The 27,375-nt window shown below is 35.7% G+C and overlaps 1 protein-coding gene across 1 annotated transcript in view; it reads right to left on the bottom strand.

Annotated features, from left to right (window-relative positions):
- Window positions 1–27,375, bottom strand: part of DOK6 (docking protein 6) — a 430,993-nt gene that overhangs the window by 69,525 nt on the left and 334,093 nt on the right. Inside the window, exon 7 of the mRNA XM_063077456.1 lies at window positions 21,116–21,233. Within this exon, the coding sequence (XP_062933526.1) occupies window positions 21,116–21,233 (118 nt within the window). The remainder of the gene's footprint in view (window positions 1–21,115; window positions 21,234–27,375) is intronic.

Genomic DNA, 27,375 nt, shown 5'->3' with positions numbered 1-27,375 from the left:
TTTTGTTTCATGCTTTCCTCAAATACCTGATGATCAATGGCTAGCTAACCATTGTACATATCAATCTACCCCGGCATCAGCTCAGACCCCAGGTCTTCCTTTATTTCACGAAAGATTTTTACATGTCTTATACTACCCTCTATTTCAGGAATACCCGTAAGTTCAATTTCTTTTCTTGACACACATACAAATATATTGTGCTTTCTTTAACTGAATTCATTTCTTTGTTACTTCACCCAGGCTACAGGTACAGGCTGAAGTTGCTACAGGCTATTTTCAGCTTCAATTACTAGACTTCCAAGTGCTTAAAAAATAGTTTTATTTGTGTGAGGGATTTATCATTATTTTCCATCTACTTTTCTCAGCACTCATGCCCAGTTTTTATCCTTTCCATTGTCTTATCTATTCTTGTATTTTTTTTTTGGTGACTCTTTTGAGCTGTTCTTCAAAGAGTGCATATTTTTATCATTTTCTGAATGTATAGAGAAATGCTTTTATAATTTTTAATTTTTTCTTTATTTTCCCCTTTCTTGATTTTCTTTCTCTTTTACAATATTTTTTATTGTCTACAAAGAGATACCATGTTAAATCCTTTCCAACTTTTATTAATGTTCCATAAATGTTCAAAACCAATGTATATCTCTGATTTCTATTTTTGCTGAAGGTTGTTTATGTTGCTCAATTTTCTGTTTCCTTCAAAACATTTATCATGTGATTAACAATGTTTATGAAACGTAATTTTAAAAAAATCTCATTGTGATTTTCAAGGTTTTAACTTATTTTGTCTTTTAGGATGAATCATATAAAATATCTGTTATTTAAGTTGCTGACCTACAATTATGGAAATTTCCATTGGTTCAGCCTAACAATTCTATTTTTGTCTGTATGTGCAATCTTCAAATATACACAAGGGAAATGTTGCATCAAGAGTTCAGGTGTCTTGCATCTTGCTGATGAGTCACTTTTTTAAAATGGTAAAATGTAATGACCCTCTTTATCCAAAACTGTGCATTTTGGATTAACTTCCATTTACTTTTGACATTCCTGTATCTTATACATGAGACCTATTTTCTGTTAGAAACAGACCAACTGGACTTTTAAAACTCAGTCTCTGAGTTTCTCCCCTCCCTTTTGTAACAGGGGAATTTAATAATCTTCATTTGTTTTGATTCTTTATGTTTATATTTTTCCACTCTCTTACAGTTTCTGTTTGTAATAATATTACTTTTTTTCCCTTCCTTATTTTACTTACTTCTAATTGCACTGATTTTTAAAAATTTCCTGTTTTCCTCTTCTACATATTTGGATGTATTTATATTCTTTTAGTAGTTTACTTAAATTTTTAATGTGCACAGTTAACTAAAAGATAAAACAGATGTACAATATAAATGTATCTACACTTCTCTTTTTAATAACTTTCATATTTCATGTTACTGCTAATGCTATTCATTTCTCTTTTCTTTATAAAACACTCAAAACTCAGTCTTTATTACTATTATTGCTTTCAAAGTTAATGCATATTACATTTAACCACATGTCTAACTGTTTCATTGTTTATTGTGTTCTAAACCTTCTCTAAGTTCAAATTTATTTTTTATCAAATATATACTTTATTTATTTTCTTCAGTAAATTTTTATGTTTGGCAAACTCAGTTTTTTCCAAAGATGAATTAATTTAATCTTTATTCTTGCAAAATATTTCAGTTGGTTATAGAGTTTTCATTCGAGGACAGTTTTCATTATTTTCTGGCTTCTTTTATTGCACCTGTCCTCATTTCTTGAAAGGCTGTAGAATTCGCAGCCTACTGGAAATTCTATTGCATCACTTTCTATTCCATCTTATTGCTGTTGAGATGTCTGAGGTCAATCTGGTTGTTGTTCTTTTCTAGCTTATCTGCTTTTAAAATTTTCTTTTTGCATGGGGAATTGGGAAATCTTATCCTTATATTTCAAAGTATGAATTGCTTTTTTTTCTTGCTAGAACTCAGTCTGACAAGTCATGCCATTCATCTTTTCTGAAGATTTAGCTGTTTTTATTTAAATATTGTCTCATTCCCATTTGCTCTATCCTCTCCTTTAGGAATTGTTTTAAAATATATGTTTGATATTCATATTCTATTCTTATGTTTAAAGATATTTTATATTTTCCATCTCTTTAGTCTCACTGTGCTGCATGCTAAGTGATTTCCTCCTATATTATAATTCACTGATTCTCCTAGCAGTTGCATGTAAGTTACCACTTCCACAATTCACTGAGTTTTTAAAATTAAATTAATTTAACTGCGGTAAGAACACTTAACATGAGATCTACCCTCTTAACAAATTTTGAAGTGTACAATGCAGTATTGTTAACTAAGCATAATGTTGTACAGAAAATCTTTAGAAATTATTTATCTTGCATGACTGAAACTTTATACCCAATGAATAGCAACTCCCCATTTTTCTCTCCCTCAGCCCCTGGTAAGCACATCATACTCTCTGCTACTATGATTTTGACTATTTTGTATACCTCATATAAATGTAATGATGCAGTATTTTTCCTTCTGTGACTGGCGTATTTTATTAAGCATAATGTCCTCAAGGTTCATCCATGTTGTTGCATATGGCAGGATTTCTTTCTTTTTCAAAGCTAAATAACATCCCATTTTACATACACACCACACTTTCTTTATCCATTCATCTGTCGATAAACATTTAGGTTGTTTCCATGTCTTGTCTATTGTGAATGGTACTGCAATGAACACGGGAGTGCCAATATCTCTTTGAAATCTCACTTTCAATTCATTCAGATAAATATCCATAGTGGAATTGCTGTACTTTGTGATAGTCTGACTTTTAATTTTTTTTGAGGAACTTATACTGTTTTTCATAGTGGCCACACTATTTCACAATCCCACCAACGTGTGTAGAAGCTCCAGTTACTTCATATCCTCACCGATACTTGCTGTCTTTTGTTTTTGGATAATAGCTATTCTAATGAGTGTGACGTGATAGCTCACCATTATTTTGACTTACATTTTCCTGATGATTAGTGATGTTGAGTACCTTTTCATATACCTGTTAGTTTATATACCTGTTGGTGTGTCTTCTTTGGAGAAATGCCTATTTAAGCCCTTTGCCCTTTTCTAAATCAGGTTATTAGTTTTTGCCATTGACTTATAGAAATTCATTATATATTTTTGAAATTAACTCCTTGTCAGATACATAGTTTGTAAATATTTCCTCCCATTTTGTGGGTTGACTTTCCACTCTGCTAATTGTTTTCTTGGCCGTGCAGAAGATTTTGAGTTTAATATAGTCCCATTTACCTACTTTTCTTTATTTGCTTGTGGTTTTGTTGTCTTATCCATGAAATAATTGCCAAGGCCAATGACATGAAGCTTAACTCATGTTCTAGGAGTTTTACAGTTTTAGGTCTTACAGTTAAGTTTTTAATCCATTTTTAGTTGATTTTTGTGTATAATATAATGGTCCAATTTCATTCTTTTGCATGTGGACATCCAGCTTTCCCAACACTATTTGTTTAAGAGTCTCATTGTGTATTCTTGGCATCCTTGTCAAAGATCAATTGCTCATGTACATTCTACTTCAAAAACTTCAAGGAAAGATTCATATTATGTTTTAATTCTGTTTTCCCGCAAACTTTTCCAAATACCGTTGTATGTGTAGATTTTATTTCTGGGCTCTCTATTATGTTCCATTGATCTATACATCTGTCTTTATGTTTTATTGTTTTATATATCCTGCTTTAATTACTGTAGCTTTGTAATATATTTTGAAATCAGGAAATGTGATGACTCCAGCTTTGTTCTTTCTCAGGATTGTTTTGGTTAATTGGGGTCCTTTGTAGTTTCATAGGAATTTTTTCTACTTCTGGAAAAAATGTGATTGGGATTTTTAATAGGGGTTGTATTGACTCTATAAATTGTTTTGGGTAATGAGGACATTTAAACAATATTGTCTTCCAATTCATGAACTCAAGATGGTTTTCCATTTATTTGTGTCTACTTTAACTTCTTTCATCACGGTTTATGTTTTCAGTGCACCAGTCTTTCACTTCCTTAGTTAATTCCCGAGTGGTTTACTGTTTTATAAATGGGATTAGCTTTCTAATTTCCTTTTCAGGTAGTTCAGAGCGAATTGAATTTTTTGTGTTGATTTTGTATCTTGCAACTTTACTGAATTTGTTGATTACTTCTAAGAGTTTTGTTGTGGAAATATCAGTTGAACTTCTCTTTGAAGACGTTTGGCTATGAGAAGGAGGCTGGAAATTAGGCATTATAGAAGAGGCACGTAGCATCAAGAGAAAGTTTTTCTATGCCAGTAAAAAGAACCAATTGAGAAGAAGATTCTAACAGCTTGGATCACTAGCCTAAAAAATAATTTCACTCTTTGACAAGTTAAGTTATAAACAGGATTCATTAAACTTCCTGCCACCTCAATAATTGTATTGATTATCCTCACTGTCTCTCTTATGGCTTCGTTTCATCATCTCTCATCATCCTATTTCACTGAAACTACTCTTGTTAAAGGTCAGGGTTCACAGAGTCACATTATCACAAGCAGAAGGGTTGTAGCTACTCCTAGTCCTTGTTCTCTGAGTGTTGGGCAGAGATGTGTATTCAGATCAGACGTAGCTGGACACAATGTGGCACTCTCACTCCACTAATGAGATCCTAACAGGGGAAAACATCCCCCATACTGTTGTCTTTTTGTTAGAGGTGGAAGCAAATATGCAGCCCTGTAGGACCCAGGGACAAACAGACGCAGGTGCCAGGTAGTCCCGGGAAGCCAGCTCTCAGCACTGGAAACCTTGAGGCTCCAAGCCTATGGGAAGGTGAGTTCTGTGACAGAAATTTCCATCCAAAGAGGTGGAGGTAGATCCTATTTCTCTGCCTTCTCTCATAAACAATTACCTACCTGACAATTCCACCTACAAAGGCCTAAAACAGGACTCGATTCTCTTCCTAATCGTCTAACATCATTTCTGTAAAATCTCCGTAAGAGTCAGCATCCCCTACTCCTTTGATGACTGCAGGAACTTCTTAAATGCCCTTTACTTTATATATTGCTCCTCTCCAATCCAGTATCTACCCAGCTTTGAGAGTGATCTTAAAAATAAACAATGATGCCACCATAGAGCCTAAAATTTTTGAATGGATTTCCATGGCTTTGGAATAAAATGCCGACTCTTGACTGTGACCTACGGGGTCCTTCATTCACTAGTCAGGTCTACTGTCTGTTGTCCACGGGTCGTTTTCCTCGTTCTTTCCGCACTCCAGCTGTACCTTTACTCCCTCTACTAGACCAGGCTTGCCTCTGGCCTGACGCTGTTGTCTATGCCTGCAGTTTCTTCCTTAAAATTTTGCAAGCTGATCTTTTCTTACTGTTTGAACCTGAACTCAAATATCACTTCTTCAGAAAATCTAAATGGCCACCTCTCCTTTGTCATCACTCTGACACACTTTCTTCATAACTTTTGCTAGTGCCTGAAATGATCCTGCTTATTATATTTTTACTTTTAGTGTTCATGTGCATGTGAGTAAATACTTTGTTTCTATTCGTCACCTCTGTGTCCCCCAAATCATAAAGCAATTTGATGCATAGTTGTTGAACGAATGAATAAGTGAAAAAATTAATAAATCTGCTATAATTAGCTGTGTGCCTGTATTTCTTATGAGACTGTAATGTACATAGGAATGATGAGCACATCGGTTTTGTACTCTGTAAATTAGGTACATCCCCAATACCTAACATAGTCCAATAAACTTTGGAAAAAAATATCAATTCCACTTCTAGAAGTGTCATTATTATGATAGATTATATACAGATGTGTTTATTGCAGCATTTTGTTTATAATAGTAAAAAACGGGGAATAATGTACATCATACAGAACAAATGAGCAGTGGTTAAATAAATTAAAAATTTTAATGGAATATTATGCAGCCCTTAACTGCTACATAATTAGACTTCATTTCCAATGTAATATACAATTTTTTTTTTCTATTTGTTTTTTTTTTTTTTTGTGCTGGCTGGTATGGGGATCCAAACCCATGACCCTGGGGTTATAAGGCTGTGCTCCAACAACTGCGCTAACTGGCCAGTCCCTACAACTTGAAAGCATAAAAAATAAATGCATATGATGTATGATCTTAATTTTTAAAATACATATATATGAATTTTATCTCCATTTCTGTTTCTATCTATATATTCATACCTACTCATATTCTTTACAGTTAATAACATATGGTAGAATTAGTGGTGGTTTTTACTTTTTTATTCATATATTTCCTCAAGTCTTGAGTTTTTCCAATTAGGGTATATTTCATTTTGTAATTTATAATTTGCTTATTAATTTCAGTTAAATTTCATATATTTTTTCCCTTGGAATTTTGCCAGATTTTCAGAAATCATTCTACCTTATGTTGAAAATAACACTTTTCAATAGAAGACACAAAAATTGTTTATTTAAGGGAAATAAAACTTTACTAAGAGGGCATTTACACTTTTGTTAATAGAAGCCACATGAACTAACAACAGTGAACAGGGAGGCTTGCATGTGAGCATTAATACCTAAAAAAAAAGAGAAGAAAACATTCAGGAGAGAGAACTGTGTATAAAATAAAAAGGATTTGCTACTGGGAAACTGACTTTAAAATCTCCATAATAATACACTTTTAATGAAGTTGGAATAAGTAAAGAATGCATTTGAACCTGGTGTAAAGCTGAGTTAAAAAGCTTGAAAAAAAAATAATGATCAGTAATGGTAACCCTCAAGAGTTAAACCAAGCAATTTACATATAGAGTGTACTTCAAATTCTTCCACAAAAAGAACAAAGCTGTTATGCAAAATTTTTAAAAGCAGTGCCCAAACCATATAGAACTTATCTTTGAAAACTGTGGATTTTCCACAAATTGTTTAGATGGCTTTCACCTGGGCTGTCTCATTTAAAGCAAATTTGAGAATACCTGTTGCCTGCTTTTCAGAGGAATAATTCTTATAAACCTTGTTTATGGTCCAAAGAGAATGTACCTGGGAAGGAGGGTAGAGACTGTAAATGTTTTATTCCATTCTGCCTTAAACTTTGTCACCCCGGTGTGGTTACATCACCCTCCCATCCAAGGGGCAATCTAGCGTGAAAATCAGGACCGTGAAAATCAGGACTGCCTGGGCTGATAATACCACTCTCTGTCCTTAGGCAAGTTATTTTACATTTCTGTCCTTCAGTTTACTTATTTGTAAAATGGAGACAACTCAGAGAGTTGCTGAGAAGCTTAAAAATCATGACAGTGTAAAATGTTCAGTAAATGTGAGCTGACAATGATACCATTTTTCCCCATCTATAAAAACAGCACCTATTTACCTTTTCTGGAGTTTGTGTGGTTTATATGAGATTATATTTGTGATATGAGCTAGCATAATATCTTGTTCATGGTATATTGCTCAACAAAAGAGGACACAAAAAGGTGGAAAGACATTCCATGCTCTTGGATTGGAAGAATTAATGTTATGAAAATGTCCATACTACCTAAAGAAATCAACAGATTCAATGCAATCCCCATCAAAATACCAATGACATTCCTCAAAGAAATAAAAATAAATGATCTTAACATTCATATGGAACAATAAAGATCCCAAATAGCCAAAGACATCCTAAGCAAAAAACAGAGCCAGAGGCATTACGCTACCTGACTTCAAATTATACTACAAAAGTGTTGTAAAGCAAACAGCATAGTATTGACACAAAAATAGACACTTGGACCAATGGAACAGAAGAAAGAACCCAGAAATCAACCCATATACTTACAGGCAACTGATCTTTGACAGGCAATAAGAACATACACTGGGGAAAGGACTGCCTCTTCAATAAATGGTGCTGGGAAAACTGGACATCCACATGTAAAAGAATGAAACTAGACCCATACTTCTTGCCATATACCAAAATCAACTCAAAATGGATTAAAGACTTAAGTATAAGGCCTGCAACTATAAAACTTCTAAAGAAAAACAGGGGAAACATTTCAGGAGGTAGGACCAGGCAAAGACTTTATGAATAAGACCACAAAAGCACAAGCAACAAAAGAAAAAATAAATAAATGGGATTATATAAAACTAAAAGGCTTTTCCACGGCAAAGGAAAACCATCAACAAAGTGAAAATACAGTCTACAGAATGGGAGAAAATTTTTGCAAACTCTATTCTGACAAGGGATTAATATCCAGAATATGCAAGGAACCCAAACTATACAGTAAAAAAAAAACCCCAAATAACCCATTTAAAAAATGGTTAAAGGAGCTGAACAGACATTTTTCAAAGGGAGACATAGAAACGGCCAACAGGTACATGAAAAATAATCAACATCACTAATCATCAGGGAAATGCAAATTAAAACCACATTGAAATATCATCTTGCCCCCGTTAGACTGCGTATTATCAAAAAGACTGAGAATAACAAATGCTGGCAAGGATGTGGAGAAAGGGGAACTCTTCTACACTGTCGGTGGGACTGTAAGTCCATATAACCACTACGGAATACAGTACGGAGGTTTCTCAAACAACTACAGATACAACTGGCATACGATCCAGCAATCCCACTTCTGGGTATATACCCAAAGGAATGGAAATCATCACGTCAAAGGGATAACTGCACTCCCATGTTCATTGCAGCTCTTTTTACAGTAGCCAAGATATGGAACCCACTTAAATGTCCATCAATGGATGACTGGATAAGGAAAATGTGGTATATATACACAATGTAATTCTACTCAGACATAAAAAAAAAAGGAAATTCTGCCATTCATAGCAACATGGATGAACCTGGAGAAAATTATGTTAAGTCAAATAAGCCAGGGACAGAGGGAAAAATACCACATGTCCTCACTCATAAGTGGGAGCTAAGACAGAAAGAGGGAAGGAAAGAAAGACCACAGTTGTGCATTGGACTTGCAGAGGGAGAGAACATACCTAGGGTTGCTGGAGGTGAGAGGCAAAAGGGGCTTGGGGAGAGCTTGCATGGGAGTCAGATGGAATAACTGCAATTTATGGTGGTGGGCATGCTGATAGTATTGATCTGATCATCACATCTTGAGCACAGGTGCTGACGATCAGCTCTGAACCCATGAATATGTTTATTTAAAAAAAAATTAAAAAGAAAAAAATACTTTTCTCCTTCCTGTAAAGAATTTTCAAACATCTCACACTCTCTCAATTGCTTATCAGAACATGAACATCTCTGTTTGAAACCTGGAAGTAGTCTACTCCCACCCATTTACTGACTGGAGAGATTACATTCGGTTAAACAACATGCCTGACTGTTAAATTATGGATTTTGGATGAGATCTTTGTTTCCTGGCTCTTAGTGTCTCATTGACTTCAGAAGGATGAATTCGGCACTGAGATACAGGAAATGAGTAGTGGATTAGGAAATAACACACTGTAATTTCCATTTTTAAATACTTAACACACCCCTAAAGAAGCTGTAACATTAATCATGAGACATGCTCAAATAATAAAACTGATCATGTTCTATAATTTTTTTTTTCTTTGTAAAAAAAAAATGTGGGCTTTTGTGTGAATTTAAGTCTGCTAAATTTTTACTGTCAAAAGTTTTGACAACTTTTAAAATATTTTACAAAAAAATTCATGAATGATAAACTATTCCCAAAGAAAAACTTTTACTAATCAGAAGGGTGCTTATTAGAGCTACAAATACAAGCACAAGATGTTTCTCAGCCAACAGCTTTTTTGAGCACATAGAGAATTATAAAATGGGTATGATAGGGCCATAAACAATGGCCATTCCTCATATGTACACCAGAGATGCAACTTTCCAAGTTTACAGGGAAGAATGGAATTTTTTTTTTTTTGGACTGGTAAGGGGATCGCAACCCTCAGCACGGTGTGGTCTGCACCACGCTCAGCCAGTGAGCGCACCAACTATCCCTATATAGGATCTGAACCCACGGCCTTGGCGCTACCAGCGCTGCACTCTCCTGAGTGAGCCATGGGGCTGGCCCAAAGAATGGAATTTTCTGATGAACAAAATGATGAGAAGTACAATTTCTGTCATAGAGATGTGTTGTCAGTAAGGATTTTTTTTCTCAAATCACATATCTTTCTTTTATTATTAAACATATATGTGGAAGACATACTATATCAATTAAAATTTGATATCAAATTTCCCTTTCTTATATTATGAATATTAAAACCAAAATAAAACAAAGGTTCTAAACTCCCTACCAGACCAATATAACATAGCAATGGGAACCAAAAATTTCTAAGAGCCCTCCCTGACTATACAATTCTTCCTGTATTAAACACAGGTAATCAATACATACGAACCCAGCTTCAATTCTTAACACACATTTCTCTTATATAAACTTATATAACCATGTTCCTAATATTTTCAAGTATTGGGAGGCTTGAACTTTGAAGCAGCAAACTTTCAACTAGCATCTATTATTTGTCGGGCACTGGGGAAGGTGCTAGAACTTATTTGAAGAATCCATCCAGGCTTAACTGTACATTGACTGCAGTTTATTCTCTGGCAAGTTATAATTTTAATGATGCTAATTTCCTCATGTTCCTCATCTTTTCTTATTTTCCAATCATTATCAAATCTCTGATACACTGTATTCTCTAGCAGACAGAGAAAAATAAAGGGAAAAATGTAGATACCTTTTTAAAGTCTATAACTAGGGATAGGGGACATCTAGTTGAAGGGTCCGAGACAGAGATGAAGTTAAAAAAAATAGAACAGAAAGCATGTCAGGGAGAAAAAAGGCTCAGACATAAAAAAGAAGGAAATTCTTCCATTCACAGCAACATAGATGAACCTGGAGAAAATTATGTTAAGTCAAATAAGCCATGCACAGAGGGAAAAATACCACATATAAACTTCTATGTAGTTTACAATTTGTAAAGCTTAGCCTATTGGATACATTTTTGAGGATAACAATATATGGCGAGATGGCACTGAGCCAAATGCTTGTGTGCATATGTGTGCATGTGTGTGTGTGTATACACACAAGTATATGACAAAGACAACTTAACATTTGTCTGTATTAGTGTCTGCCTGTATTAATTAATCTGGTACTGTTAACTTTTCCTTGACCTAATATGTATATTATCTATTCCTTTCTGAATAAAATGAAATATATATATATTCCATAAAAGTTTGATTAATATTGAACTTAATATGTTACTGAAAAAATCAAGTATAAAAAAATCAAATATAGAGACCAAATAGAAATTTTAATTTCAGGTTTGAATTAAAGAGAGTGGAGCATTTTATTTTAATAAAACCATTGGTGGATTATACTGATCCAGTATAACATCTGGAAACGCTTAATCTTCTATCTTTTAGTAGTCACTTTTACATGCCTGGTAAAAAAATGATTAAATGGCTGAGTAGGTCAGCATCTGGGAAATGCAAATCAAAACTACACTGAGATACCATCTCACCCCAGTTAGGATAGCTAACATCCAAAAGACTCTGAACGATAAATGCTGGCGAGGTTGCGGAGAAAAAGGAACTCTCACACATTGTTGGTGGGACTGCAAAATGGTGCAGCCTCTATGGAAAATGGTATGGAGGTTCCTCAAACAATTGCAGATAGATCTACCATATGACCCAGCTATCCCACTGCTGGGAATATACCCAGAGGAATGGAAATCATCAAGTCGAAGGTATACATGTTCCCCAGTGTTCATTGCAGCACTCTTTACAATAGCCAAGAGTTGGAACCAGCCCAAATGCCCATCATCGGATGAGTGGATACGGAAAATGTGGTACATCTACACAATGGAATACTACTCGGCTATAAAAACGAATGAAATACTGCCATTTGCAACAACATGGATGGACCTTGAGAGAATTATATTAAGTGAAACAAGTCAGGCACAGAAAGAGAAATACCACATGTTCTCACTTATTGGTGGGAGCTAAAAATAAATAAATAAATTCACACACACACAAAAAAACCGGGGGGGGGGGGGAGAAGACATAACAACTACAATTCCTTGAAGTTGATACGACAAGCACACAGAAAGGACATTGTTGGGTGGGAGGGGGCAGAAGGAGGAGGGAGGGGGGTCTCGGTAAAGGGCCACAATAATCAACCACATTGTATATCGACAAAATAAAATAAATAAATAAATAAATAAATAAAATAAATGGCTGAGTAGGTATATTTCACATCATAAGTTGTCTTCATATTTTGCTTCATGCTATGTCAGAACTAAATTAGCAATTTAAATCTTGCTGCTCTTAGTAATTTTACAGTTTCAGGTCTTATACTTAAGTCTTTAATCCATTTTGAGTTGATTTTATTATATGGTGAGAGGTGCATGTCTAGTTTCATTCTTCTGCATATGGATATCCAAGTTTCCCAGCACCATTTATGGAAGAGGCAGTCTTTTCCCGAATGTTTTTGTTCCTTTTGCCAAATAGCAGATGTAAGCCTATAAGCCCGAGGGGTGATTTATGGGTTCTCTATTCTGCTCCACTGGTCTGAGTGTCTATTTTTATGCCAGGACCATGCTGTTTTGGTTACTATAGCTTTGTAGCATAATTTGAAGTCAGGCAGTGTTATGCCTTCAGCTTTATGTTTTTTGCTCAGAATTGCTTTGCTTTTTGGGTCTTTTGTTGTTCCATATGAATGCTGAGACTGTTTTTTCCATTTCTGTGAAGAATGTCATTGGTATTTTGATGGGGATTGCATTGAATCTGTAGATCACTTTGGGTAGTACAGACATTTTTACAATGTTAATTCTTCTAATCCAAGAGCATGGAATGTCTTTCCATCATTTTGTGTCTTCCTTAATTTCTTTCAATAGTGGTTTGTAGTTCTCATTGTAGAGATCTTTCACCTCCTTGTTTAAATTTATTCCTAGGTATTTTATTTTTTTAGTGACTGTTGTAAATGGGTTTACTTTCTTGATTTCTCTTTCTGTTAGCTCAGGCATAGACTTTATGAACATGAGCCCAAAAACACAAGTAACAAAAGAAAAAATAAACAAATGGAACTATATCAAACTAAAAAGCTTCTGCACAGCAAAGGAAACAATTAACAGAGTGAAACAACAACCTGCAGAGTAGAAGAAAACTTTGGCTAACTATGCATCTGACAAGGGATTGATATCCATAATATACAAGGAACTCAAGCAATTATACAGTAAAAAAACAAATAACCCAATTAAAAAATGAGCAAAGGAACTGAATAGACATTTTTCAAAGGAAGACATACAAATGGCCGATAGGTACATGAAAAAATGCTCAACGTCACTAGTCATCAGGGAAATGCAAATTAAAATCACACTGAGATATCATCTCACCCCAGTTAAACTGGCTATGATCAAAAAGACAGAGAATAACAAATGCTGGTGAGGATGTGGAGAGAAGGGAATGCTCCTGCACTGTTGGTAGGACTGTAAATTAGTACAACCACTATGGAAAACAGTATGGAGGTTTCTCAAACAACTACAGATAGATCTTCCATATGATCCAGCAATCCCACTTCTGGGTATATACCCAAAGGAATGGAAATCATCATGTCAAAGGGATACTTGCACTCCCATGTTCATCACATCTCTGTTCACAATAGCCAATGTATGGAACCAACCTAAATGTCCATTGATGGATGATTGGATAAGGAAACTATGTGTGTATATATATATGTACACATACCATGGAATACTACTCTGCCAAAAAGAATGAAATCCTCCCATTTGCAACAATATGGATGAGCCTGGAGAAAATTATGTTGAGTGAAATAAGCAAAGCACAGAGGGATAAATACCACATGTACTCTCTCATAAGTGGGAGGTAAGAGATAAAGAAGAAAGGAAAGAAAGACCACAGTGGTGCGCTGGACTTGCCGAGGGAGAGAACATACCTAGGGATAAAAAGTGGAGTGGAAAAAAAGGGGTGGGGAGGGAGGTTGGTGATAATTGACAGGATAATTGGGTGGGGGACACGGGGTATAATCACAATTTGTGGTAATGGAAATGCTGCCAGTATGGATCTGACTATCACATCTTAGGTACGAATGGTGACAATTTGCTTTGTACCCCATGAATAGTCATAACCAATAAAACCAAAACAAAACATTAAAAATCAATCAATCAATCATTCAAACTTGTTGCTCACCTCTGGTCCAGCCAATAGAATACACGCATGAGGGAATAAATTTAGTAGTAACTGGCTCAGGCAAAGGTAGTCCACCTCTTAGGAGAGAGGCTGGTGCCTACTAGAGGAAGAGAGTTCTGCTCTGAAAGGCTTCTCAGCATTCAAAGTAAGTTAACAGGCAAAGATAATTTGGGGTGGGAGGGTGAGTGGTGGGGGTGGGAGGGAGAGTGGTGGGGGTGGGAGGGTGAGTGGTGGGGGTGGGAGGGAGAGTGGTGGGGGTGGGGTGGGAGCCCCTCCTCTGCACTTAGCTGAATAAAGTCCTTCTAGGAGTTTTGCAACTCTTAGGCCTAAAAAAAGTAATTCTAGTTTTCCTTAGTACCTGGATTGAGTGATGTGAGGCTTGGGAGAAGTGGTTTACCTGTTTAAGGTGCAATGTCTTGTTTATACTCGCTGGTGAGAAGAAAAATAAATAAATGAAGACTGAATTTTGTTTTCTTGTATTAAAAGCTTAGAGGATTAGATTTAGTTTTTGTAGAATTTTAAAAACTGGAAACCATTTCTTATAGCTAGATTTTTATAAAGTCCTTGGAACCAAACAAAATTCCTCATATATGATAGAGACTCTGTAATAATATTTTAAAGTAAAACTAGAATAAATTGAAGTAGGATAGCATATCTGCCTCTTCCAGAAAAAGAAACACCTTAGTGGGAACTTAATTTACTTTAACGTATTGACAATAGTTAATAATTATTGAATGTTTATATCTTATGTGGGTGAAGCTCATTTAATCACCGTGGTAGATACTATTATAGTCATTTAGAGATGAATACAATATGGTTCAGAAAGATTAATAAATTGCCCAAAGTCACAGAACTCAGCAGTGGTAAAGTTAATATTCAAACTCAAGTTTATTTGACTCCAAAATTCAAGATTGAAACCTCTCTTCACAATGATTGAGCCCCCAAATTTGGCTGAGCCATGGGGATAAAAAATCATTCAGACAAAATACCTACCTCACAATCCAGTGGAAGAAGCAGGTTTGTAAACAAGTACATTGATAATAAGCTTTTGCATAAATGTCTGTGGGAGCATGGCAGAGGAAGTGATTAATTACGACTGCAGGATGTGGGCAGCATTTCACAGTGGGAATATTTTGTGCATTTTTATGATGTCTATTTTGGGAAGCAACTGATTCATTCATCTCTAAAACTTGATATCCAGGGAGACATTTCCTGCCTTTGACTTAATTTTCTTGAAGTACAGACATGCAATAAATGTTCATAAATAACATTGAATCTCTAGAAAGTGTTGCTTCTAGAAAATGGCTCATGTTTTTAAGGGCTGTTGCCAAATCACCACCAGCAGGTGAGAACGGGTAATGTATTTGGTTACGACTGACCGTCATGGCCGATTCACCTGAAAATGTATATACATCAGATACTGGGAAGGTGGTGGCTGAAAGATTTGCAGGCTCCTTTTTACTACTGCTGCACATTTCTGTATTTTTTTTTTAAACTTGCTACAGGAAACTTTTATCAACTTTGCAATTTGGAAAACATTATATAATGAAAATTTTAAAAATGAAAAAAAACTCTCAATGGAAGCAATTTACAGCAGTTCTCCCTTCTCTGCAGTTTAATATTCTGCAGATTTAGCTAACAGCTGTCAATAGAGGTGATGAAATTTCCCACTGTCCCTCTCCATCCTGCCTGGGACGTGAATCCTGCCTTTGTCCAGCATGTCCATGCCATCTCTGCTCCCTGTCCTTAGCCACCTAATAGCCAACTTGATTATCAGCTCTATCGTGGCAGTATCACAGTGTCCACATTAAAGTCACCCTTATTTTACTTAAAATAAGTTCTTGAGCCCCACAGCTCAAGAATAGTGATGCTGGTGTATTGTTATAATTATTCTACTTTATTATTAGTCATTGTTGTTAATATATTACTGTGCCTAATTTATAAGTTAAATTTATCATGGGTATGTAGCTATAGAGAAAAACATAGTGTATATATGGTTCTGTACTATCTGTGGTTTCAGGCATCCACTTAGGGTCTTGAAACGTGTCTCCTACAAATAAGGGGGATTATGGTATACACACTGCAAGCTTGAAACTGAATGGGCAATAAAGAAGGACAGAGGGTCATAGCAGAGCAGAGAGTAAATAAATGCTCTGATTTACTTCACTAATCTATGGCAGAACTCTAGTCCCCGTCTTCTGAAGGTTATCTCTAGTTCTGATTGCCTGTTTGCATCCTGTCCTTCCGAGAAATTGGAGCCACAGATGCCCTTTCCTTGAGCATCAAATGCCTTCTGTGTAATTAGGTATGCTTCACTACCGATGCCAGTGGTCTGTGGTGTAATTACAGACAGACGGATAGAGGAGGGAGGGAGGTAGACAAGTCTGAGCTGGCATTTGGATATTAATTGGTGTTAATGAAAGCAGAACTCCTAAAGCTACTACCTTTACAAAAGGTATACCCACTCATCTTTGATTCAAAGAGTGAAGTTCAAGCTGTTAAAAAATGAGTCGAAGTATATTCCATATAATTTCATGTGAAAATAAGTGATTAAATATAACAGAAAGCTTAAGGATTGCACACAGTTCCATAAACCCACTCACTGGGCACGATTTTCTGCTCCCTTCTCAATGTTACAGTTTGTCAAAGAACTAATCCCAGAGGAAAAGCAGTGGGTGGAGAGAGAGACAAGTTGAGCCACCAGATTAAAGGACAGGTCTGCAGTATGTCACAGAGCTTCCCACACTTCCCAAAATAAAGACTAGCCATAGCAAGTATCTGTGCTCAGTAAAATGGTCCTAAAGCAAGAAATAGACATGGCCACAAAGACCTAACTACGCACAAGGATAATACAGGCTGCCCTGAGTAAGAGACATGTGGGTCTAGACACTGTTCTTTTACTAGGGGAGAATTTTCCTCTGGTCCAACCTCAAAGAGGAAGACTTAGTGCTGATGTCATCACCTCCGTGTACCCTTTACAACATGTTGCTCATTTCTTTTTACATTCAACAAAGAATTACTGAGTGCTTGCAGTGCACCTACTGCCACCAATGGTTTTTACTAGTTTGATTTGTCATTTTCAATAAAGCTTTTGTCATCTTCAAAAATTCTGACCTAAAGATCCCTCTATATAGTCTGTCATCTACGTGTGCTGAATGGTGATTAAAAGTCAAGGCAAGAGCCCTAAAGTAAGAAAAACTCAGCAATCTGACTCCATGTACTTTCACTTTTATTTTTCCTTTTTCTTTCTTTTCCCACCTTCTTCCCTCCTTCACTCTCTCTCCTTCCTTCCTTCTTTCTCTCTTTCCTTCTTTCTTTCTTGTGTTCCTCATGCTCCCAACACATTTCCTGAGGCCTCCGAACTAAAATCACGATTGTATCAATATTAAAACAAATGGTAGATTTTATGCATTTACTTCTGAGTCGAGAGTTCAAAATTATTTTTTTTTCATGTAACAGTTCAGTTTTCCCTAAGTCTAGAGATAACATCTCTAGTATGCGTGTGCTATCAACATTTTCATAAATGCAGTGAAAGTTAGAGAAATATAAATAGAAAACTATCTTCTATACCATCAATCATCCTTATTATCTGGCAAAAAAAGAGAGAAAAGGAAAGTCTTTTCTGCTTCTGCAAGAAGAGGTGGAAAACAACCTACTGCTAGCCACTTAGGGATAGAGATTTTAAACAGTAGCTGCCTAGTATTTCGAATAACAAGTACTTGTTAGAAGCTAATTTATTTCTTTTCTCACTCTTTTGATTCCAGACTACTATAGTACAATAGGGAAACCATAACGGCTTGTTCTTTCTAAGCACCCTTCTGGGAAGAGCATGGAGAGATTTAGCAGATTCCATGGCACTCGTCCACCAAACATTAAATTAGATGCAGGATCTCTGTATTGATATGCCAGTCTAAGAGCACACCTAGCAATAGATGACAGAAATGAACCTGTGAAACTGGGCTAGGTGCAAAGCTTGAGGATGACAGGCAATCGAAGTTTTAGGGAAGTCTTAATATAGAATGTATTTGTTTTCATGCCATGATTTTTTTTCGATTCGAGTACATGTGCCACTTATTAATGAATCTCAATCTATTAAACTTGAAATATATAAAATTTTGCCCTTTTACCTTCTGAAGGAGAGGCTGCTGAATTTAATTCATATTGATCTCACCTTCCCAGTTAGAATGTAAAAAATATGATGAGAAAATTCTAAAGATATCTTTTTATTTTTCAGTGCTGCCTGTCGTTTACTTGATGATATAACACACTTTACCAGATTTTTAGCTTGACTTTGTAAAATCAATAAAGATAGTTGGCCTACTATATGCTCCTCTTTGTAAAGAAGAGGGGACGCCACTTTGAGGAGTACAAGTGGGGAAGGGAAACACAACATAATCATACTTTAAAATGTAGTTTCATAAAAAAAAAAAAAAACTGTAGATGTGCATGAAAGGGTACTGAGGTTTCATTTCTATTTTTATTTCTTCATTAGTTCAGTAGTTTTATTCTGCCTTGATTCTTTTAGGGCATAATCACAATTAAAAACAACAACAACAACAAAAACTACGGAAGCTCCCTGCCCTCTGCTTATTTTGACGGCCACAATAGAACCAAAGGACAATAAAATAAATCACCATTGGCAAAGCATCACTGACAAGTTTAGCCCTGTATAGATTTGTCTATCTATATTTTATCTACCTACCTACTATCTATCATCTGTCTGTTTATCTATCTCCCTATCTGTCTAGATGTTTATGTCTATATCTACACATTTATATAACAATAAGATGAGGGGTACACAAAATGATAAAATGTTTTGCTTTAAGCAGTATATGGTACAAGCAGTAAACCCATGGTATAGTGAAATGTAATTTATACTGAATATATTCCACATATACTTGACTTACAGTAATTATCTTAGTCAATGCATTTTTTTGTTGTTGTTACACAAAGACAACCACCACCAACCAAATAGAGAAGAATGAGAAATTGAGATCATATTAGTAAACTGTTCCTTGCAATTGTTATGGCATTTCAAGCCTTTAACTTTACTGGAAATTAGTATTAGTGAGATAAATCATAGAGTATTCCTATCAGTCATTGTATTATTCTAGGTAAATCAACATTTTCCTTCAAGGAGTCTCTGGCAATGTTTTAAGATAACTTTGATGCATTCTAAAATTGTTGAATGCATGTGAAATTATTTCTGAAGTTGTGTATTTGTCTAAATTTTGCTCTCCCTTCAGAGGAAAGTTCCGCTTATGCTACCATGAAAACAACAATTTCTATTTTCTGGAATTATAGACCAAACCCTTCACAAAAAACAAAGTTATCATTACATTGCTTCCAAACTATTCCCCAAATTATTTGCATTAATATCTCTTTTTTTTTTTTTGCTTAGAAATTTGATAGTTTTTATTTTCGCATTCAATCATTACATAGTTTTAGTTTCCTTTAAGCAAATATCACTATGTACACATATATGTTTACGTTTAAATAAAAACAACCTTATATTGCAAGCATTTTAAAAAAATTAGTTCTAATCACAGGAACAGGCAAGATGTATTTTATAAGATCATGACTCAGGCACTTGCAGTGTGTGGTTACTGGCATCTGTGGAGGGAATTGAAAGCATAAGGAGCTTGTCTTTTTCTGATTCTCGAAATTGCCAAATCAGTCCCCTTTGCTTATTTCAATCCTTACATCCTTATTCCACTACATATTTTCTCATACAAATAAATAATATAAAAAGATAACTACCTCTTAAATACAGGTGGTCAAGTTGGCCATAAGAGAGTTCATTTAAAATAGAAAATGTGGTTGTTTTCAGTAAATGACTAAAATCATTCCAAGTGCTTTTCCTTGCAGAACAACATCTTTGATCACTAATTCTCACTGATCAAATTCCATTTGTCTGGGTTTGCAACCTTGGCAAGCAACTACTGCTGTAAAAATACTCAGACATTGTTTCAGTTTGCTTGCAACAGTAATCGTTTGGTCAAAATATTTAGTATTGTTAATATGAGCAAAAGCTAAAGTATAAAAGGAAAAAAATATTCTGAATGCTTAACTATGCTAAAGGTCATAATTGCTCATTTATATTTAATTAGCTGTTTATTGGGTACCCATTACTTCAAGCCTATGGTGCTCAATCGATGTTGGATGAGTAAATGTTTTCAGCTGTGTGCGTCTCAGCCTTATTTTTCTTAGTTTCTTGCTTCCTCCAGGGCTGGTTAGCATTAGTCAATTGCTTGTAATAGAATATTTTATTTCAAGGATAAGATTATTTATTCTAAAACAAACAGGAAGGACTAGGAAGAGGACGGCTGAAGCTGGAGTTTCTGCTGCTGTTCATCAAATACCTGCTAGCAATTAATTTGGTTCAGCTGGTAAGCCATTCCCATGCTAGTTAATTAACTGACCATTTATCATTAGGAAAAACACAGAAGAAAAGTATTTACACTTGGCCCCCTGTAGAATCTGCACGCTCTCCAAATAGTTTCTATGTCATGGCTTTGGCTAAACCTTAAAACTTCTGTGGGTAGATTTATGTAGCATTTTATTACAGAGCCTGAAGTCAGCCTCCTGAACTGATATTTAATCCTATTAAGGAAAAAAGATGCTAAGAAAGAAATCCGTTGTAAAACACAGCATGAAATGAACCTCGGCATTAACTTTTAGCTTCTGATAATGTGCTTTGTATAAAGTTTTAGTTAAGTTCTTGTGCCCAGCTGGGTCCTCAGCCCTCACGGTAATTTTTAGAATAATTTTTTACCATGGGTGTATGAAATGATAGCTTTTAAGAAGTTGCCGTAAATCTCTGAGCTCCCACTGTGACCAGTGACAGTTGATAAACGGAAAGGGTGGAGAAGCAAACAATGCAAATACGAAGCCATTTGCATGACTCCTGGTCCACCTGGAGGAAGCTTATGGAGGTGCCGCTTTATTACTGTAAAGTGACTTGCCTTGCAAGCTGTAGATTTCTCCCACACTGTTCTGACGAGTGATGTGATGCCAGTACGCACTACGGGGAAGAGATATTGATTTGGATAACGTCATTGGTTCAGCCAAGCTCGTCTGAAGCTAAAAGAAAAAGAAAATGTATCTTAGGCTTTATTTAAAATATTGAAATGAAATCTGCTTTTTTAAATGTTGAAGTTTAAATGTGGGTGACACAGTAGAATATGTTGCAGATATTTGCATAACTCTTTGTTTAAGGATAATTTTTCTAAGGTAAAATTATTACTCAAAAAATATAAAATGACAGTTGTAAATGATATATTCTAACTCATTGATAAAGAAAGGAACGTTAAGATGGGAGAACTCATTTCAAGGAGAATCCCAATGGCATATAGCAATCAGGATTGTTGGCATATATCCAGAGCAATAATCAATTGTATTCTACCAGAGAAATGCATTTGTATTTCCATGGACAAGAATTATTTGTATTATTCTCAGCCTTCTACAACTTAAAGAACCGTAAAATACCCCAGACCCATTTCAGTTTCTTAAAATTTTTCTTTTTTTTTTTTTTAATTTTTTTATTTTTTTATTTTTATTTTATTTTATTTTTTTTTTAATTTTATTTTGTCGATATACATTGTAGCTGATTAATGCTCCCCATCACCAAAACCTCCCTCCCTTCTCCCTCCCCCCCTCCCCCCCAACCATGTCCTTTCTGTGTGTGTGAATTTATATATTAATTTTTAGCTCCCTCCAATAAGTGAGAACATGTGGTATTTCTCTTTCTGTGCCTGACTTGTTTCACTTAATATAATTCTCTCGAGGTCCATCCATGTTGTTGCAAATGGCAGTATTTCATTCGTTTTTATAGCTGAGTAGTATTCCATTGTGTAGATGTACCACATTTTCCGTATCCACTCATCTGATGATGGGCATTTGGGCTGGTTCCAACTCTTGGCTATTGTAAAGAGTGCTGCGACGAACATTGGGGAACAGGTATACCTTCGACTTGATGATTTCCATTCCTCTGGGTATATTCCCAACAGTGGGATGGCTGGGTCGTATGGTAGATCTATTTGCAATTGTTTAAGGAACCTCCATACCATTTTCCATAGAGGCTGCACCATTTTGCAGTCCCACCAACAATGTATGAGAGTTCCTTTTTCTCCGCAGCCTCGCCAGCATTTATCGTTCATAGTCTTTTGGATTTTAGTCATCCTAACTGGGGTTAGATGGTATCTCAATGTGGTTTTGATTTGCATTTCCCGGATGCTGAGTGATGTTGAGCATTTTTTCATATGTCTGTTGGCCATTTGGATATCTTCCTTAGAGAAATGCCTACTTAGCTCTTTTGCCCATTTTTTAATTGGGTTGCTATAATTAAAATTTTTCTTGACACCACCTTCCACCCCTACACAACGGCTCAAAGAGATCTTTTTTTCTTCTTTCTCAAATAGATCTCTTTCCTCACTCCTGTGATAGGACCTTGTATGTATTAAGACTGTTTTCTCTGAGAAGCTCTGTAATATAAGTGTGACACATGTTCTTATTTGAAACAACATTTTAAGGTTAGCTGAAGAGATCCTCACAATATATCGCTTGCTCAGGCATATCATTAATACCAATAAAATAATAGTTGACATTGCATTTACAAGAAAGAAATTTATTTTTATTGATTCACACCAGTTTTATAAACACACAGAAATTTGATCGTAGAACACATTTCTCAAACACCACCTGAGCAAACATTCACTTTCTGATTGTCAATGGGCAATTCTCTGGTTAATAAAATCTCACACTTCCTTCTTATTTAATGCCTGACTGTTGGCAAAACTGGGAGTTATATAGACTGTCTCTGTCAAATCTGGCCTTGACTCCCTTTTTGCCCACTGTGGTGTGCATTTTCTCATCAGGCTTCCCCACCTTGAATACTTTACATACTTCTGCATCCAGCATTGGAGTCAGCTCTTACTATTCTTCATGTAAGATGCTGTCAGGAAAGCCCTTGATGTGCTAAAACAGGTCCTTTAAATCCACATAAAACTAAGAGGGTTTTACATATTAATAGAATTTGTAGTCAAAGAGCTTATACGTATTTATTTTATTTTACTTTCTTAGTAGTGCAGCATTTCTAGAAATGCTATGTCTTGTCACAAGAGTACCATACTCAGTCTTTTGAAGAGCGTGGCACTGTTGAAAGAATCTATTTTTTTTAAGAAGATGGCTCCAAATAGTAACATTGCAACCAATTTTTATAATTTCAAAATTTGGTATATTTCAAAGTTTTCCTCCTTATTGCAAAAATAGGTTTACTATCCACATTCATATCCTATGGTTGGTGTGTGGGGGAGTGGCGGTGAGAGGAGAAGACAAATTTCTGGGTTATAGTAAAGCAGCACTTTCATAATCTTTGGGATGCTTGCGAACAATGCACATTGCCAGTTTTACCCCAGACCTCACACTTGGGTATCTCTGTGGTTGGTGCTATGCGTGTTAAGAACACACAAAATATCCTCATAGAGCTTGAGTCCACCAACCACTAATATAAGGGAATAGGGGCAAGACTCATTTTATGAAAGCATTATTGAGGGGGGGGGGAAAAAAGGACGTCCATCTTTAAAGATAATTTCCCATAAGAGGCATACACTTAATTAAACATATAAATCTTTTTTTTTTTTTTTTTTTTTGTCTTTTTTGTGACCGGCACTCAGCCAGTGAGTGCACTGGCCATTCCTATATAGGATCCAAACCCGCGGCAGGAGCGTTGCTGCGCTCCCAGCGCAGCACTCTCCCGAGTGCGACATGGGCTCGGCCCTAAACATATAAATCTTTAATTCATGTCAGCAATGCCCATTAATAACATCAATTAATCCGTACAATGAATCTCATATTAATCACAGTTCTGTCTACTGTCTACTCTTTATTCTTTCTAATATAATTTGTTTATTACTTAGCATACAATAGATTGTCAGTGGTAAATTAATCTTTCCAAAATTTGATTAAAGTGCTTTTCCTTATAATTTTTTATTCTGCTTATCACTTTTCTTCCCAAAGAGTCAGTCCTTAAACATCATGGAAACATAGTAAACATATTTTGTTTGCAGGATACAAATAACTGGAAGCTGCTGGAGAATAATTCCCTCCACCTGATTTCCATCTGAATCACCCACATTGTTTTCCACCTCCCGTTTCTCCAACTCTCACTCTTCATTGTTTCCAAGTCCTAGGGCACTTTTAACAATAACAATATTCTAGTTCTTCATTTGTTTCTTTGGTTTCTCTTTATTTTAATTCCATATTTAATTGCAAAAAAATGGAAAATTTGTGTTTAAAAACTTGATTATGAATTTACTCAGGATCTTTGCCAAAGATACAAATCTTGTCCACTACATCTCAGATATCTAAGTGTTCTCTTACACATCAGGGGATTCATTCATGACTCATAACTATGCACTGAGTACTGCTATGGACTGATCTGTATCCCCCAAATTCATATAGTGAAGCCCTAACCCACACGTGACTATATTTGGAGACAGGGCCTTTAAAGAGATTAATTAAGGTTAAAGGAGATCATAAGGTGGGACCCTAATCCAATAGGACTGGTGTCCTTATAAGAAGAGGAAGAGACACCAAAAATGAATGTGTACAGAGAAGAGGCCATGTAAGGACACAGCAAGAAAGCAGCCATTTACAAGCCAAGGAGAGAGGCCTCAGGAGAAACCAACCCTCCTGGCACTTTAATCTTGGTATTTTGTTCTGACAGCCCTAGCAGACTAATACAAGTACTCTGTGCCATTTGCAAATGAACAGATAATGTAGAATCTATCAGAATTATGAAGAAATTTTTAATTTTGTTATTAAGCTTAAGCAATGTATTATAAGTTGGCCTTTTTTTGATACACACAATGTTTAAGACAATGTGGAAATACTTCAAGCAATTTTTTAAGAGAAATTTGTCTGTTCTGAATTTAAACTCCTGATAAAATTTCTCTTGGTGAGAAGGTTCAAAAAAAGAATATAAAAATCATCTTTAGTTTTTTCTTTCTTTCTTTTCTTTTTTCCAGCAACATGGCTGACTAGAAGTGGCCAATCCTTGCCTCTAATGCAAAAAATGTCCAAAGCAACTAGTAGATAGTCACCTGTAGAGTGTCTAGGAGAAAACAACAGAATCCAGCTAAACAGCGAGGGAAATCCTCCAAGATCTGGAAACTTGAGACAGCAACATAGAAAGATAGGGTAAGCACCCTATTAGGACTGATGAGGAGACTGGAGAGACCCTGCACTCCTGGCACATGGTAGACAGGGGAACCAGTGGCCAGTGCTGCCACCACAGACACCTGCAAGTCAGGCTGCAAAGTAACCACACGGCCTTCACAGACAGTGAGCCCAGAATGAGGAGGGGCTATGAACCCACATGACTGTATTTTTGCAGAGAGGAACTACATGAGGAGTCACCCTTGGTCCCAGGCTGCATCTGGACATAATCATTTTGGGATAAGAACCCGGGGAGCTCAGAGTCTCACCAACCCAGCAACCCCACTGCTGAAGAATTAATTCAATGAAATAAAAAATACAACTAAGAACATAAGCAGCAGACTAGAAAAAATTTCTGAACTAGAAGATACTCTGTTTGAATTAACATGGTTGGACCAAAAAAAAAAAACAGAGAGAGACAAAGAATTTTTTAAAAAATGAAGAAAGCCTAAGAGATCTAACTGATAACCTTGAATGTACAAATATCTGTATTATGGATGTACCAGAAAGGGAAGAGTAAAGAAAAGGCATTGCAAGCCTATTTAATGAAACAATAGCTGAAAACTTCTTGAGAACTGGGAGAGATACAGTCACCCAGATCCAAGAAGCTCAAAGATCATCAAACAGAATCAAATCAAAAAGGACTTCCCTGAGACACATTATAGTCAAATTGTCAAAAGTCAAAGACAAAGAAAGAATTCTAGAAACAGCAAGAGAAAAGCATCAAATCACCTATAAAAGAATTACCATCAGGCTAAGAGTAGACTTCCCGGGCCGGCCCCATGGCTAACTTGGGAGAGTGCGGCGCAGGTAGCACCGAGGCCACAGGTTTGGATCCTATATAGGGATGGCCGGTGCACTCACTGGCTGAGCATGGTGCGGATGACACCATGCTGAGGGTTGCGATCCCCTTACCAGTCAAAAACAAAACAAAACAAAATAAACAAACAACAACAACAACAATGAAAGAGTAGACTTATCAATAGAGACACTACAGGCCAGGAGTAAGATAACATATTCAAAGTGCTAAAAGAAAAAAACAGCCAAACACGAATACTATATCTAGCTTTCCTTCAAAAATGAAGGAGAAATATAGTACCTTTCACAGACAAACAAAAACCATGAGAATTCACCCCCACAAGACCAACCTTTCAACAAATCCTCAAGGAAGTCCTATATCTGGAATCAAAAGAACAATATATTACACCATAAATACATGAGAAAGTATAAAAACCACTAGTAGAACACATATACAAATGAGAAAGAAAAATAAATATATCTTATCACTACAAAGAAAAAGAAAATGCGTCTTATCATTAAAAAGAAATACCAAACAGCAAAGAGAAACAATAAAAGGGAAAGAAAGGAATGAAAGAAATACAAAACAAACATAAAAATTTTAATAAAATAGCAGGAATAAGGCAATACTTTTCAATAACAACACTGAATATAAGTGGATTAAATTTCCCACTTCAAAGATATAGACTGGCTGAATGAAAACCTATACCCAAATATATGCTGCCTGCAAGAAACTCACTCCACCAATAAAGACACATAGACTAATAATGAAGGGATGGAAAATGATACTCCACACAAATAGAAACCAAAACTGAGAAGGAGATGCCATACTTACATAAGATAAAATAGACTTCAAAGCAAGAAATATAAAAGGAGACAAAGAAGGACATTATATAATGATAAAAGGATCAATAAAGCAAGAAGATAAAGCAATCATAAATGCACCCAACACCACAGCACCCAGATATATAAAGCAATTGTCATTAGATCCAAAGAGAGAGATAGACCCCAACAAAATAATAGTTGGGGACTTTAATACACTTTTCTCAACATTGGATAGATCATCTAGACAAAAAAATTAGCAGAGGTATATTGGATTTAAAAAGCACTGCATACCAAATGGACTTAACAGACATTTACAGAATACTTTATCCAATGACTGCTGAGTATACACTCTTGTCATCAGCACAGAGATCATTCTCCAGAATAG

The sequence above is a fragment of the Cynocephalus volans genome, chromosome 13, assembly GCF_027409185.1.
Source record: "Cynocephalus volans isolate mCynVol1 chromosome 13, mCynVol1.pri, whole genome shotgun sequence".
Lineage (NCBI taxonomy): Eukaryota > Metazoa > Chordata > Mammalia > Dermoptera > Cynocephalidae > Cynocephalus > Cynocephalus volans.
The sequence above is the reverse complement of the archived record's forward strand: the minus strand, read 5'-3'. Positions and strand labels throughout refer to the sequence as shown.